Source organism: Anoplopoma fimbria, chromosome 1 (genome assembly GCF_027596085.1).
Source record: "Anoplopoma fimbria isolate UVic2021 breed Golden Eagle Sablefish chromosome 1, Afim_UVic_2022, whole genome shotgun sequence".
Taxonomy (NCBI): domain Eukaryota; kingdom Metazoa; phylum Chordata; class Actinopteri; order Perciformes; family Anoplopomatidae; genus Anoplopoma; species Anoplopoma fimbria.
In genome coordinates, this window is record NC_072449.1 from 14,380,524 (window position 1) to 14,395,746 (window position 15,223).

General features: G+C 43.1%; 1 protein-coding gene across 3 annotated transcripts; it reads left to right on the forward strand.

The window, feature by feature from the left end:
* The first annotated feature begins 590 nt into the window (after positions 1-590).
* Positions 591-14,985, forward strand: phf12b (PHD finger protein 12b). 3 transcript variants are annotated; one of them, XM_054602080.1, is made up of 15 exons: positions 591-637; positions 1,781-1,962; positions 3,626-3,698; positions 3,823-4,279; positions 5,263-5,383; positions 5,474-5,606; positions 5,689-5,853; positions 6,289-6,432; positions 6,614-7,352; positions 8,643-8,747; positions 8,856-9,002; positions 10,431-10,526; positions 12,476-12,558; positions 12,710-12,848; positions 13,773-14,985. In XM_054602080.1, exons 1-15 carry the CDS (start codon positions 635-637, stop codon positions 14,234-14,236), a joined length of 3,051 nt encoding a protein of 1,016 aa, XP_054458055.1. In that variant the 5' UTR covers positions 591-634; the 3' UTR covers positions 14,237-14,985. The 3 variants fall into 3 exon arrangements, with proteins under 3 accessions (XP_054458055.1, XP_054458047.1, XP_054458061.1); XM_054602072.1 differs by lacking the exon at positions 591-637 and adding an exon at positions 772-1,476; XM_054602086.1 differs by lacking the exons at positions 591-637; positions 1,781-1,962 and adding an exon at positions 2,071-2,157.
* Positions 14,986-15,223: the final 238 nt, after the last annotated feature.

Below are 15,223 nucleotides of genomic sequence, written 5' to 3' on the forward strand. Positions count from 1 at the left end.
AAAATTGCAATCTGAATGTAAAAGAAGTATATGTGCTTTTATTTAAGCAGAACTGTTTCAAGGAGTTGCAGGTTGTGGTCTTTGTGTCTAAATTACCAGTGTTAGGGTGTAAACAATTGAGAGAGACTGTAACTAAAGGATCTGCCTTCCTTAATTACTACCACTCACACCCTGCATAGGCATGCTCATATGGTGAAATTGTTTAATGACCCAATATGTAAGAAAGAAGCAGTACTGCCAGTGGTGACAGTCTTTATGGTGGTAATAACACTAGTCCCATTATTATTAGTTGTTATATTATTTGGTAGTAGTGCTAGCAGTTGAAAAAAATGGAGGGCACTGTCTGTGACAACAGAAAATGGTCCCTTTAGAACCAGTAAAACTACAGTGAAATTGCGAGCAATAGGCAATCGAGGTCATTATTAAATTGCGAAAGCAGCAGTAACGAAGTCCGTATTATCGGTGTAGATGTAGGAGATAAAAGCACACTTTGAAAAAGAGGTAGCCTATCAGTAACATTCGTTGGCAAAACGGCTATTAATACAAGCAACAGTTCATATTTTCACAGTAACCGCAGTATGGACTCTTTAATGACAGCTAGTAGCAATCTCGGCCACGGAAGAATGCAACAGGAATGGTAAGGATACTTTAATAGTGTAGTAGCCAGATACAATGTTGTATGCAATTTATTCGCTCCGTTACAGCGTATCCTCGCGATTATCTATATCCGTTACAATGCGCATGCGCGTCCGGCGGTTCGCGGTTGCGCCAACTGGTAGAGGATGTTGCTAGCAGCCTGTGTAGATGCACAGCCTTTTTCACAACAATAACATCAACCAAATTTGCATCTCCACATACCCTGATTTGAGGATTATACATCACGAACGCTTTCGGAAACCGCGCATTGGACCGCGCCACGCCGAATAGCCTTCAGTTCTGTCGGCTTTGTTGACAATGGGAGCGGAGGGGTTTGCAGATTTACAAGGCTCCTTTTTGCAGGAGCAGAAACAAGAATCATGGCTGGCCAGCTAGGCCGCAGATGGATTGTGTAGCTAACAGCAACGACCTATTGCTATAAAATACTATATGTAGGCTTGGTGCTGCTCATAAAACGTGGTGCTTAGAAGCCCGTGTCTCAAATACACAACTATCGTTGACTTTTGTTGCCTTTTGGGGCCCACAACACAAGCTAGTGAGACCGTTAGCTTCACAACCTTGACTGGTTTACGTCTTGCCTTCGTAGTTCGCTCCTTTAGCCCGCTAACGATAGCCCGCATCGCTCGGCGAGCCGTCCTCTAGTCACAAACATTTGGTAAAATACATTTACCAGGGCGTTTGCTCTAATCGCTTTGTGTTCGGAAGGCATTTGTATCAAAGCAAATTCCTTTAGCGACGTCTGCACCTGGATGAATGTGGGACAAAATGGAGACCCCGACAATTGTCTACGATTTGGATACCTCTGGGGGCTTAATGGAGGTGAGGCTGCTCTGCTCGAAGGCTTTAATGACGTGAAATGCTCCCATATTGCTTATGTATTGATTGATGTATTTTCCCATTGTGTTAATTGTGTTGTCGTCGGACCACTATAGCCTGCCGACGAGCTAGCTCAGTCCATCGGGTTGATAATGGAGGCCTCACGTAACCGGCAGCGTTAGCGCTCCCTCCGAGCCGAGCACTGCGCGGTACAGCTGGCATAGAGCTGCACGTCTCGCCACTCCTTTGACACGCCGCCTGTCGAGGAGCCGTGATCCTGTACTAACGAGTTGAACCACTTTTACAGCAAATCCAGACACTGCTGGCGCCCCCGAAGTCCGAGGAGGTAGAGAAGAGGAGTCGGAAGTTGGTGAGAGACGTCCGGAGGAGCGGCAGGGCCACCAACCACGACACCTGCGATAGCTGCCGGGAGGGGGGAGACCTGCTGTGCTGTGACCACTGCCCTGCAGCCTTCCACCTCCAGTGCTGGTAAGTGAGAGCTATTTCAGCAAAAGAGTTGTAAAGCAGAGGGGTACGTCCTGCATGGCGGCTGAGGCTGTATTCACAACGCTTAGCTTACTTACTTCACTGGAGGTTTCCCCAAATGAAGTCACGCTTCGCTGTTTCGTGTGCTTGCAGAGTCATGGCCATGCTTTATGTCAGTGGAGGTACGGGAATTATGTGGTGAGAGTTTACCAGTCGTTATTGCTCAGCACACACCCGTTGTTATTTCAATGCCATTTCATCTGTACCCATCGCTGGGTCCTCCCATATTCACACTGAAGCCTGCTCTCCCGGACAACTGAACCGAAGACGGCGGGGGCGATCCTTGTGTAGCCTTTTTGTAAAGTTGAATTTTTAAATTTACGGTGATGCCCAGATAATCATTCGTATGCCAAATGCATCATCACCTATACATACAGTATGACATACATCTAGGTGTTTTATTTCTGGTAAACCTGATGGCGAATGAATTACATCTGAAGTTTATTGAATGGGGTTTGGCGAGCAAATACAACAACTGCTAATGTGATCCATGTCGGTGTCGAGTAACTTCAAGTAGCTAACCGCTACATGTCCCCCACACTTTGGAGAACATGTGCCGCTCGATGAGGTTGCTCGTATAAGCAGAGCATCCTTTCAGTCGTTGTGTTAATACAACGGTAGTTTAATCAGACGTGCATGGGCTAAATGTTGAGGTGGCTAGAATGAGCTTGCAGTCAGTCCTCCCCTCCTGTCGCGGCTGCAGCCAGTGGAGCCGCTGCTGCTAAAAATGGAGTCGAGTCTGCCTGTGTTTACAATATGGCGACCTCCCTGCTCTTTTTTTCCCCCTATTCCACCGCCATCTTACCAACCTTTAAATCCAGCTTTGAGTAAAGGGGTTCACAAACGATACAGACGTCGTTTTCTTGGATGGTGTACCGTTAGCGTTATGGCGGTGTTTGCTGTGGACGTGTTACAAAGCTCTTCTCATTGTAGCACGTCTACGGTGCCGCTTTGCATGTCTCCCAGTTAAACATCTGCATGCGTGATTATTTTAACTTGGCATTTGCAGGAGTTTAGCTCAGACTGTCACTGGAAGCGACCAAACAGAAAGCTTTATCCAAATATGGTCAGGTCTGTGGATGACTTCATCTTCACTATTTGGAGTTATGTCACATTACAGCTTAGTGGGGCGAAACAACCTGCTTAAGTGTGTATTGTCTTGAATTCAATTCGATTTTTAAATTCAATTTATATTGTATAGCTCAAAAATCACACATTTGCCTCAGAGGGCTTCAATGTGTTATTCCACGGGGTAACTTGATCCATTTGGCCTATGAGTGGGAGGTTTAGACTGTACATTATAGACTTTGCTGATGTGTCCTGCCTTATAAATCTCCTTGATTCATAGTTGTTCCGTCAACTACTTAGGCACTGGGCTTTTTATTTTACTTTTTTATTAACTTTACTTAATTACAATATTTAGGAAAAGTAATCATGTATATTAATAATTCAAATGTGAAATTGGGATATCGTTACACATCATTGATATGCATTTTCTTTGAAGCATAATGTCTTGAAAGATGATCGATAAATAATAATGTATATTAATTGGCTTGCATTGATAATGAAGCTAGTCACTGATTATTGTTTTACTTTCTTAACACAGTAATCCTCCTTTAAGTGAAGAAATGCTTCCTCCAGGGGAATGGATGTGTCACCGCTGCAATGTTCGAAAAAAGGTGAGTGGCAGATGTTCTCTGTTACAAACCCAGTCCCCCACCCATCTTACTGCCATGCTGCTGGCAACATGTAGAGAAAAGTATTTGATAAATCTGTCTTTTGGTCTTTGTTTGCTGCCATCAGAAGAGAGAGCAGAAGACAGAGCAGACCAACGGCATTCCTGAGAAGTCCTCATCTAAGCGCTCAGTGTCCCCAGCAGTGGAGCTGGAGCTCAATGCCGGCCCACTGCGGCTTGACGGCCTGCCCCCGGGGGCCGGGGCAGCAGGGCCTGGTCTACGAGTGGCCCAGGTACGCCTCTTGGACCGCAGGACCAGCAGCAGGCCAAGCAGCCGGCCCGGAACGCCCACTTCCAACACTTCGTCCACCCCAACCCCCTCAGAGGAGCAGAACGACGGGGAGGAGGAGGTAGCAGAGCCCGAGGATGAAGTTCAGGGCTCAGAGTTTGAGGGTGCTACGCTATCCGCTCCGACTCCACGCCTCCTCAAGAGGCCCTTTCAGCTGCTAATAGCAGCCGCTATGGAGAGAAACCCTACGCAGTTCCAGCTGCCCAGTGAGCTCACCTGCACCACTGCACTACCAGGTAAGTCAGCAAATTACTTCAGGGTGAAGGGAAAAATGGCACTTCACGGCCTGGTAACCTTTTTGGGTCCTAAATTGCTAATGACTCCAACTATGGGAGCTGCTAAGTTGTCATGTGAGCATGAGTTTAGCAAACTATGTTATTTTCAATTAATTGGATTCAGAGCCAAAGGTTGGGGAAACTCTTTAAACGACCCTTCTTGGTGAAAGTATTACCAAACTAGAAGTAGACAAGGCAAGATGTGGGATGTTAATAGATTAAAACTAGAGGTGCAGGAAAAAACTGATTCATGTAAGAATCCAGATTCTTCTCTCCTCCTCTTTGTGAAGCTTTCAAAGTGAGCGACAGGAAGATGTAGAAAGCTGAAAGCAGATCACCGCTCCGTGCTTCATCTCCTGCGCTCAGTTAGACACGGAGACATGGACATTATGTGTGATTTGTTAAAAAATCACACTGAATATTCGAAAGTCTTATTTTGTGCACAAATTATTTTTGAAATCGGGAAGTTTCGTGAAATAAAATCCGACTAAGTTGTTTTTTTTATGTAGCAGACAGCATTTTTATTTTTTTGTATAACTTGATCTTGTCATTCTTCAAGTCTTGAGAATTTAGAAATACTAAAAACGAAAGTTTAGCAAGAATAAATGTTACCTTTTGTGAGTTTACACTAATGCAATAAGTTGATTAAGTCATAAAGTTGATGACTTTTTTAAATACATAAAAACTCCATCACCTTATACACTTTACTCTGCTGTCATGCACAGCGGACTGGAGTAGATCCTGCAATAAACATCTCTATGTACTGAATTAAATTTGAATCTGAAATCGTGACCACAAGAATTAAATTGTGAAATACTGAAAGATTCACATCCCTTACAAAAACAAAGAACCGCACCTTGTTAACACAGTGTGCCTGGATTGTATTGAGCGCTTGAGATGTCTGATTCATAAAGATTTCTGGGTTGGATCGTTTGGATTTCTAGGCAGCAGTAAACGGAGGAGAAAAGAGGAGCTACTGGGGAAGCCATTCAGGAGGCCTCAGCATGAGCTGGATCCCAATGGTCTGGTCCCTCTTCCAGTCAAAGTCTGCTTTTCATGCAACAGGTTAGTACCAGATTACATTATTTGCAAAGGTACGCACAGACCGGAGATGTCTCATGTCTTGTACTGGTTTCCTTGTATTTCCTCTCACAGGAGTTGCAGGCTGGCTCCACTGATCCAGTGTGACTATTGTCCTCTTCTGTTCCACATGGACTGTCTGGACCCTCCACTCACAGCTTTACCTGCTGGCAAATGGATGTGTCCAAACCATATTGAGCACTTAGTGGTAAGAGGCATTGGTCTTGGCTCAGAGCTAAAACAACTTTTTTTGCTCAGTTTTCCCTTTCTAATGTGTGTCTGATTTGCAGCTGAATCAGAGGAGCCTGAGCCTGTCCAGCCGCTGTCAGCTGTTTGACCATTTCCAGGACAGGATGTCCCAGCATGCAGTCAAGTTGGATTTCCTGAGTAGAGTCCATCGGCAGAACGCACCCAACCGGCGCACAACCCACCAGCACAAAAAGAAGACCATCAAGGTAGACTGTGTGAGGGTGTAGACAGCCTACTGGTAGCAATTTGTTGCAGTCATCAGTGATTCTCTGGGGTGGGGGCTACTAAAGGATATCCCAAAAAGTTTTTGTGTGCTCAGCTCTGAATTGCTAAAACAAGCCAACGGTGCAGGGATGGTGATGGTTAGTGGATTCATGCAATAACTGATCATTCTTGTCTTAAAAAATGGGTTTGGTTTCCTCTTGTTAAATACTCTATGCTAACAGAACAGAAACGATAGAACAACTGGCACCTCTGTACATAACACTGCAACAAATAGTTTCTTCAGATTAATTCTATCACAGCAGCTGAAGTAGAAATTGAAGCAAGAAAATACTCTGTTCATTCAGTGTCATCACTCTATTAGGAAATGTTTGAGTAAAGAAATTACATTATTTCTTACAATCACTGTTTGGATTCAGGTGCCAGATGCCATCAAGTCCCAGTACCAGAATCCTCCCCCCATGCTGATTCCTGCAGGAGTGCGCCAGTTGGAGCTGGTTTGTAGCGGTGTGCCTGACCACCAGCCCTCAAAGCACCCCACCTCAGAGGCAGAGCAGCAGGAGGTAGGCAGACAACAACATGACACAGTTTGTCCCATGTCATTTGTCATTTTGAATCAGTCTAACAGGAATCATCTGCAACAACGGCTTATCTCTTGTATGCTCTGTATAAAAAAAACATGTTAATGATTTTGGGAAGGTGGCTGCTTCCTCTATTTAAACATACCTCTGCTGTGTTGAACAGTGGCTTCAGGATGTCATCGCCCTCCAGTGCAGCATCATGCGACACCTATCCATCAAGCAGAAGGCTTCATCCACAGCGACCACCCTGTCATCAGTAACAACGTCAGCAGAATGGGTTTCTGAGCAGAAAACCAGTGCTAAATCATGTGTAACATCTGAGGACATGAAAACTTCTTTTGAAAGGACTTCTTACCCCGGCCCCTGCTCTAAACCCTGCAGTACACCTGATGACCCCCAGGGGGCCTCTTTTTCAAGGGACACGCTTGCAGAGCCGAGAGTTTGTAAATGCAACACACCACCATGTCAAAACTGTAGGAAACCTAACGGACCTCTAGCAGAGGAGATTCAGCCCCCCAAAGCCAACGGACCTGTAGACTGTAACAGGGCCTCAGACTCCTGCAGGCCGGCTGAGCTGCAGCACAGACTGAAGCCCACTACAACACCCCCAGACTCTGCTCCTGCCTCTGGGCTGGTGAACCACATAGGAGCAGAAATGGTTAAAAAGGAGCCTGAGAGTACTGCAGAGGCCTGTGCTCAGAAAATCTGTCCCACTGCCCTGACAATATGGCCCCGCAGTGGCCAGCAGAACCACCGGAGCCAGGCAGAGCTCCTGGAGGAGTGTATGAGCAGCGACGAAAAGCCCACCTACTCCATCACCTGCAGCGCCCGCTCAGACACACCAACTAAAGGCAACCAGGAGCACGACCCAACCAAGCTGGGGTCGCCATCACCTACTACAGGTACACACTCCTGAACCAATAAACTGCTCTCTGATGATTGGCCTCCCAGGCTCATTGGAGGTTCTGTAGGGATCATTGTGAAAATAACTGTTAAACACCTTAGCAGCCTTGGTTCTTTAACTCAACTATTGAGGTATTAATTTATTTATAAATGTATTATGTTTCCAGAATGTGTATTTTATATTCACCCATGTTTTTATTAATTACATTGCAGTTGTTTGGGAGGAGATTATGTCCTCATAGCTTAAAAGAGCGCAGTTCTCCTCTGTAAAAAGCATATTGACACTCGGTCTACAGTGGCTGCTCCATGTGTCTCCCAAACCCAAGAAAACACGAGATGTAGAGTCATAATGTGTGGGGAAAGCTAAGGGAAACAATTTAGTCCAGACCACCAAGCATCTTATTCCTGGAAATATCTCAAGAACAAATTTCCCTTCACTGGAACAATCAGTCATCCTTGCTTGGATCATATAACTTGTCTTTTTGTTATTTCAGTTTTGTGAGAAAGTTGGAAAAGGTAGTGAGTCAGAACAGTCACAGAACCACCAGACTATTTAAAGAGTTTAGTCTAGTGACATACTTTATCTGCCTAGTTAAAACATGGAAATAAAATTCATGTGGGCCAAATTAAAAACGCCTCAAACTACTCTCATAATGAATGTTAGCATCAGCACAGGATGTTACTACTTTTTTTTATTTAGTCTGTTCTTTGTGTCAGTAGTTAATGTGCTTGAGTTCATTTTTGTTAAGGGCCAGGCTCCAGTTGTCCAAAACACTTAAAGATTGTTAAAGACATTGTAAGTCCTTTTAATGACTGAAGGAAGTGGAGCTACAGACCTCAGCAATGCAACACATTGTCTTTTTGTAGAAAGGAGTTGCATCAAGTCTGTGCTCATTTTTGCATCTCGTTAGCTCATTTAAACATTCCCACTACACACTGCTTGCCACTTTCACTTTACTTTATAGCATACCATAGCCCAACAGCTCCCTCTTGTGGTCAGTGGCAAACATTTCACAGCTTTTTCAGGTGTCAGCAAAACATCAGTGTGATATGACAAACATTGGGAGAAGAGAAACCAAATGGAGCTGAATTTGCTGCAGCTGAATTAAGAGCTAGAAATAGTTTTTCTTTCGTAAACAACGCTTTTAGATAGCATAATATGTAGTTGTAAATAGGTTGTTCTACATACATGTATAAAGTTCCCATCCAGTCAGATGTCCATGTGCAAGCTTCCAGATCAGTTTCAGTTCTTTGACGACAGGCCGCCCCGGCATCTTTCTCCTCTACAGACATAAAGGCTGGTCCTGAACTGGTGGGCTCACTGCTGCCCAGCACTCTGTCCTCCATCGCTAACCTGTCCAGCTGCATGAAAGACCGAAAGGATGAGGAAAGAGGTAAGTGTGCTCACTCAATAGTGACATCTGACAATACTGAACCATTGTGCTATTGTATATCTGTCATGCTGTGATGAAGCAAAGTGACTAATGGTCCTGTGTGTGTAGGGATTGAGCTGGACAAACTGGATGCAGAGATGATTAAGCTCCTGGCCTGGCAGAGGATCCAGCAGCTTTTCCCCCCTAAAGTGCCCAGCACTCCGCCTCCCCCAGCCACCAGCGCTATCCCCAAAACCCCATCACCCTGCCCCGACAGTAAGACACAAACTTACATCTGACACTGCCATCCAGTTTGGTTTCAAATCTCATTTCTTGTCTGGGTCGCAGTTGATTTTATTAGGCTGCCAAATATTTTTGAATCTTATCTGCAGTATAACTTTTTTTGATAATTGTAGATTACTCATAACTTTAATCCCAGTATGAAAGACTAGTGCATATTCTGATTGTTTTAAGGCCTTTCCACACCGAGGATGAAAAAACAAAACACAAATGGCTCACGTTTTTCTGCGTATAAACCTTTCACACAATGACGGCACACTTGTGTTGTTTTTTGCTATAACAAATTTACACAACTCTACACACTGGAGAAGGGATCGTTATTCCATGTGTGCAACACTGTGTAGAAAAGTTCCATTGTGGTCGCATTTCCTAATGAGTGTAACTCCTGAGCCTCATTAGACTGGTTTTCATCATTCAGGACTGGGATGAATCATGCATAGCCTGTGTTTATCGTTGTGTTATACATGGTCATTACAAGGCCGAATGGTCAGTTTATAATTGTCAGCTTATAATGACTCCATGGCTACATGGACAGTGAGCTCATATACCTCCATTGCTGGTAAAAACATAATTATGCAACAGTTCAAAGCTTCAATCATCAAACATGGCAAGCAATAATCCTCCTGTCTTCTCTCTCTTTATTTCCCTCTCTGTCTCTCGCCCTCTCTCTGTCTCTCTCTCTCTCTCTCTCTTTGTCTCTCTGTCTCTCTCTCTTGGTCTCTCTCCCTCTGTCTCTCGCCCTCTCTCTGTCTCTCTCTCTTTGTCTCCCTCTGTCTCTTTGTCTCTCTCTGTCTCTCTCTCTTGGTCTCTCTCCCTCTGTCTCTCTCTCTCGCTCTCTCTCTCTCTCTCCCCCACCCAGTATGTTAACCCATCTTTTGCAGAGTCAACTACTTCCCAGACCTTGCTTTTATAATCTCTCCCTTTTTTATCAGAGGACACAATTTTAAGAGATCAGTTTCCATATTGTTGTGTCCCAAATTTGCAGAATCGGGGAAGAAAAAAAAAATTAAAGCTTTAGATTTGTTATGGCGATTCATTATGGATGGCTCATAGAGAAGCTTGGGCTCGAATTTGAAAATGTTTTTGTCTGAAAAAAACGTTACTGATGAGAGGAAAAAAACCAGGAGCCAGTTGACTCTCAATGTATTTATTTGGTCTCATTCATAAAGTATTTAACGTGTTTTCAATAACATGAAATGGCAGTTAAAACGGTCAGCAACAGTCATTTGCACAAAAGTTTGCTCTTTTCTCTATGAATATATAAGGCCTAAAATGAATTGGGTTGTGATGCTTTGTTATTTTTTAAAAGTGGGTTTAGGTGTCATCTAATGTCTGATTTAGAGGCTTTTAGAGACTTTTCTGAAAATATTCCAGAAGTTCACAAGCTGAATCTCTTCCTACCAGGTCAGAAGAAGGTGCAGGCCCGAGCTGTCTTCTACCCTCTAACAGGAAAAGGAGGAGCTGTCAGCATGTGCTATAGGACCTTATACATAGGATCAGGTAAGACATGCTGACTGTATCACAGTGACAGTTGCCTGTTGTATGTGCTCCTGCATATTGTGACATGTTAACAGTTGCCCTGATATGCCCCAGGTACTGGGTGGTGAGTAGGGTTGAGTATCAACACTATGAAATGTGTCTTTTTAACCCTCTGATGCACAACGTGGGTCAAAAGTGACCCACTGAATGATTTCATTATATATGTTTGCCTGTTATGCACTATTACTCAATATTTAATTGAATTCCTCGACTAAGTTGTTTTTATCGTCACAAACTTGAGCCACACCCATTAATTACTGCTACTGATTGAAACTAGACGATTTTCAGCTGATAGGTCACGACCGGCAAGTCAGTCTCATATTTCATGAGGCTTGCAATTTGTCACAACTAAGCCATTGAACAACAATCTTCAACACTTGTGGAACAACTAACCCTATCAGACAGTTAATTGTAATTCATTCCCATGCATGCTGCTCAGAGAATCTTTTTTTTTGTCACAGCAAATATTTGAATACAAATACAATCACTTCTTTCTTAGTCATTTGAATAACGTGCTTTTTTGCAATAGGGTTAACATGACCTCTGGACGGTTGAAAGTATTTTCTGGTGACGTTCTGGGACAGTGGTCAAAAAGTTAGTTAGGAGCTCTGCTGACAGAAAGAAAATATAAATCAGCAAAAATATAAATGGGGATTGTGCTAATAAAAATGTCAATCTGTGCATCTCAGTCACAAACACTTATTTTACATAAATACATTTTTGTAACACTACTCCAATAATGCACAACATGGGTCAAGAATGACGCGTATGTATTCTCAATGGAAGTTGATAGGAACCTTGGATTTTTTTGGTTTGTTTTTCCCTCCTAGAAGGGCACCCTAGAGGGCCCTGCATCACGTTTTCTCCCCTAGAGGGCATTTTATTGTGTTTTATCTACAAATGACTCATCCGGGAAGGTACCTCTGCAGTGTTTTATTTCCTAACATGGGGCACCAGACTACAAATATGTATTAATTTATTAACTCAAATGACTATATTTAAAGTAGATCTAGTTTGTTTTTTAAATCAGAATTGCTGCAAAAATATATTTTACAGCAGTATGATTATATTTCGTCTCTTTTCAGAAAAACTAATTCTGTTGTTGGTTGGTCATTTCTGACCCAAGAAAAAGTGCAAGTTTCAGTTAGACGAGTAAACAAAATGTCCCTCTACATAGCCAGACAGGAAAATTAATAGAATGACTTGTAATAATAAAAACAAAATATTAACATTTTTTTAAAGTCCTGCGTGATATCATAACTGTACATAACATTACAGCTATCTATCACATTGAAAATGAACATAGATAATTGTTTAACCATGTTGAGCATTAAAATGTTTTGAAAGTCTTGTGCAACAAAGGGTTAAGAGAAGGAGTGTTAACATTCTCATCGGAAGAGTTTTTAGAGGTTTTGGAGAGGTACAACTATTTAGTACTTCACAATAAAATAGAAAAGACTAAAGGAAAAATAACAAAAACAAAAACAATGTGATGTAGCAGACGTGTGTATTTCCTGTCCAGGCAATGACTTTATGAACCCTCAGATAGAGCTTGTGACTTCCTCGGGGGTATCGACCCCCCCCAAGTTGGGAGCCACTGGTCGACAACTTTGGCTTCCTTTTTATCCCAAAAGTATTGTATAGGTATCTGTACCAAATTTGGGTACTGTATTGGCAATCAGACATTGCACACCCCTGACTACTGAATTTGGTGACAGTTCATACATTGTACTTATGTTTTAAGTTTGAAGACATGATGATACGGCAAAAAAAAGGAGTATGGTGGAACATTATTTGAATGGAATCTACACTAACTAAATCTGGCAACAATGTATTTGAACTTTGTCTTAGATGAGCATTATGGAATGTTTCCATATAACTGAAATTACTATCCTTCTGTGTTTGTACAGGTGCTGACATGGATGTGTGCCTTACAAACTACGGTCGTTGCAACTACATATCGGGGAAACACGCTTGTATTTTCTATGATGAGGTATGGGCTTTTAAACTGCTGTACTGCTTAAATGCAGACATATGTTAATGTACTCTACCATCATTCTCCACCTCCACCTATTAGGCACATTAGTTTCTGTTGTTGGATATAGTGTAAATTAATTGTGTGTGTGTGTGTGTGTCCTTTGTAGAATACCAAGCATTATGAGTTGCTCAACTACAGCGAACACGGCACCACAGTGGACAACGTCCTCTACTCATGTGACTTCTCAGAGAAGGCCTCTCCGTCTCCACCATGCGGGCTGGTGGCCAAAGTCCAAGGCATCATACGTTAGTACATCTCATTCTCACACTCTCTCCAGTATTCATAGTATGTGCAGTATGGATGGTCATCAGTGAAGCAGTCAAAACAATTATGCTCCAGAGAAGATTTCAACTGTGCTCTTTCATTGTCAAAAAGCACAGCTAAAATCTTCCATAGTGCATTGTGTCAATGACAGGATGATGCTGGTGTTGCAAATGTTATTATTATTATATAAATGTTATACACACACACACACACACACACACACACACACACACACACACACACACACACACACACACCAAAGAGGTGAAATTCATGGGATGGGAGGAGTGAATCAACTAGTATCGTGCTACCAAAAAATGTACCAGATACTGGCCACAACTTTTGCTAATGGAAAACCATTACCAGTTGATTGAGTAAAGCCGAGCCATACCATGCAGATGAAGTGCTGCATAAGACTTGCCTATTGGTGTGACATTTGTATTGCCACTTGCTGCCATCATCTCTAATGGCATTAAAACCCTGCATGGGCTGCATGCACCCAGTTTGATTCAACCTGCTTGGAACCTTGCTTTTGGTTTTCCATTTGTAAAAGTTACGGATAGTACCTGGTGTTTGGTGCTTTTTTTTTTGTCAAGGTTCCAAGCAAGCTGAGATGATACTAAAAGGTGGAAGTTAAACACTGCAGACCACTGATTGGTCAGAGACAATCGTCACTAGCACATCTAGCAAATATAAAGTGGAAAATAAAATCTAGAAAAGTACGTGGTACGGAAAGCAAGTCCAACCGAGCAAAGCCGAGCCGTACCATGCATTTCACATTTGGCTTAAGTGCAAGATTTGCAGTGGAAGTATCCTCCCTCTTTTGTAAACTGTAGTGACTGCGTTCACATGTCACAGCCTGTGTGGGTGCCTGTTCCAAAGTTCTCCCTGTGTTCTCGGTGCAGGTCGCAGTAAGAAGCGGGAGGATGACGAGGGTCCGAGCTCTGTGGTGGCTTTGATGCCGGCTGGTGGAGTAATGAGCAGCCAGCCTCAGGGCAGCTCCGAGCTGTGTTGCAGCTGTAAGGCAAGCAGCTCTAGCCTGATCGGAGGCAGCGGGGCGGGTTGGGAGGGCACGGCCCTGCTCCACCATGGCAGCTACATCAAACTGGGCTGCCTCCAGTTTGTCTTCAGCATCACAGAGTTCGCCAGTAAGCAGCCCAAAGAAGAGCAGACCACAGCGCCGGCCACCAGCAGCACTAGCACCAGCAACAGTACCGCACCCACCACCACCACCACTACCACCACCATCACCATCACACCACAACCCAACACTGCCACAGTGAGCAGCCCCTCCAGCCAGGATGAGACCGATACGGAGACTGTCCCTCCCCACCAAGTGCCCGTTCTGCGCTCCGACTCTATTCCATAACCTGCACAGGAACGTCCAGCCTCCCTCCCTCTCTCTCTCCCTCCCTCCTTTTGTTTTGCACCTTCCGAGTCACAATGAAGGGAAAGTTGCACAGCTGGTTGGTCAACAGGGAAAAAGTTTATTTTTTTCATTTTTAATGGTTTATATATTTGCATGAACTTGAAGTATTATTGACAATCTCTTCTGTTTTTGAATGACTGACCAGTAACCCTCTGTTCACTTCAGACCCTTAGGACTTTGAGCGAACATTATTTACCTATGCTCAACTTTTCTTTTGCCAGTATATTGGTCATGTATGGTGTAACGTTATTTTGTCAGTCAGCCCATTTAGCGAAAAACCTTTTATTTTGTAGTATTGAATTCCATACATTCTACTTTCTTTTGCTGCTTTTGCACCATAGGTAGCTATATATGTATGAAAACATACATGCTTATACACTATAATATGTATATATAATGTAAATATATATAATTCAGTGCTTCTCAATTGGAGAATCATTGGATTTCATGTAGATTTACCATTGTTTGGTTTTTAACTGTACAGTTCATGGAATTTGTGATACTGTGTAGAGTACCAGAAGTTTTGTGATAAAGCTTGTTCTTAGTCTGTACTTTCCGCTGTAGTCAATCTGTAAATACTGTATTGTTTTAGCACTCATTTTAACATCTTGTGCTGCTCTGTATATAAGCACTCTTTGTCTGTACCTGCTTGTCTGTTCAAACATGTAAATACAGAAAGATTTTCTAAGAACAAATCCAAAGGTTTTTTGTCGTCTGTATTTTTTGTGGCTTTTCTAGGTCCACTATGGACTTTGAGGTACTGGTATAGGTTACAACTGAGTATTGAAATTGTTTTAGGAAAGGCTTGTGATTAATCTCATGTTGCTTGAAGAGGCCAGGAAATTAGGAGAAAGTAAATTGCAGAAATTATGGCTGGTTTAGGGCAGGAAGTGGAAGTTCCTTTTGACGCCTGGGTCAGTATATAGA

Excerpts from the sequence above, each read along its gene's own strand:
- phf12b (XM_054602072.1), top strand. The coding sequence starts at position 1,411 with ATGTGGGACAAAATGGAGACCCCGACAATTGTCTACGATTTGGATACC. Across the intron at positions 8,748-8,855 it reads CCGAAAGGATGAGGAAAGAG|GGATTGAGCTGGACAAACTG; the intron begins GTAAGTGTGCTC and ends CTGTGTGTGTAG. Across the intron at positions 12,559-12,709 it reads CTTGTATTTTCTATGATGAG|AATACCAAGCATTATGAGTT; the intron begins GTATGGGCTTTT and ends TGTCCTTTGTAG.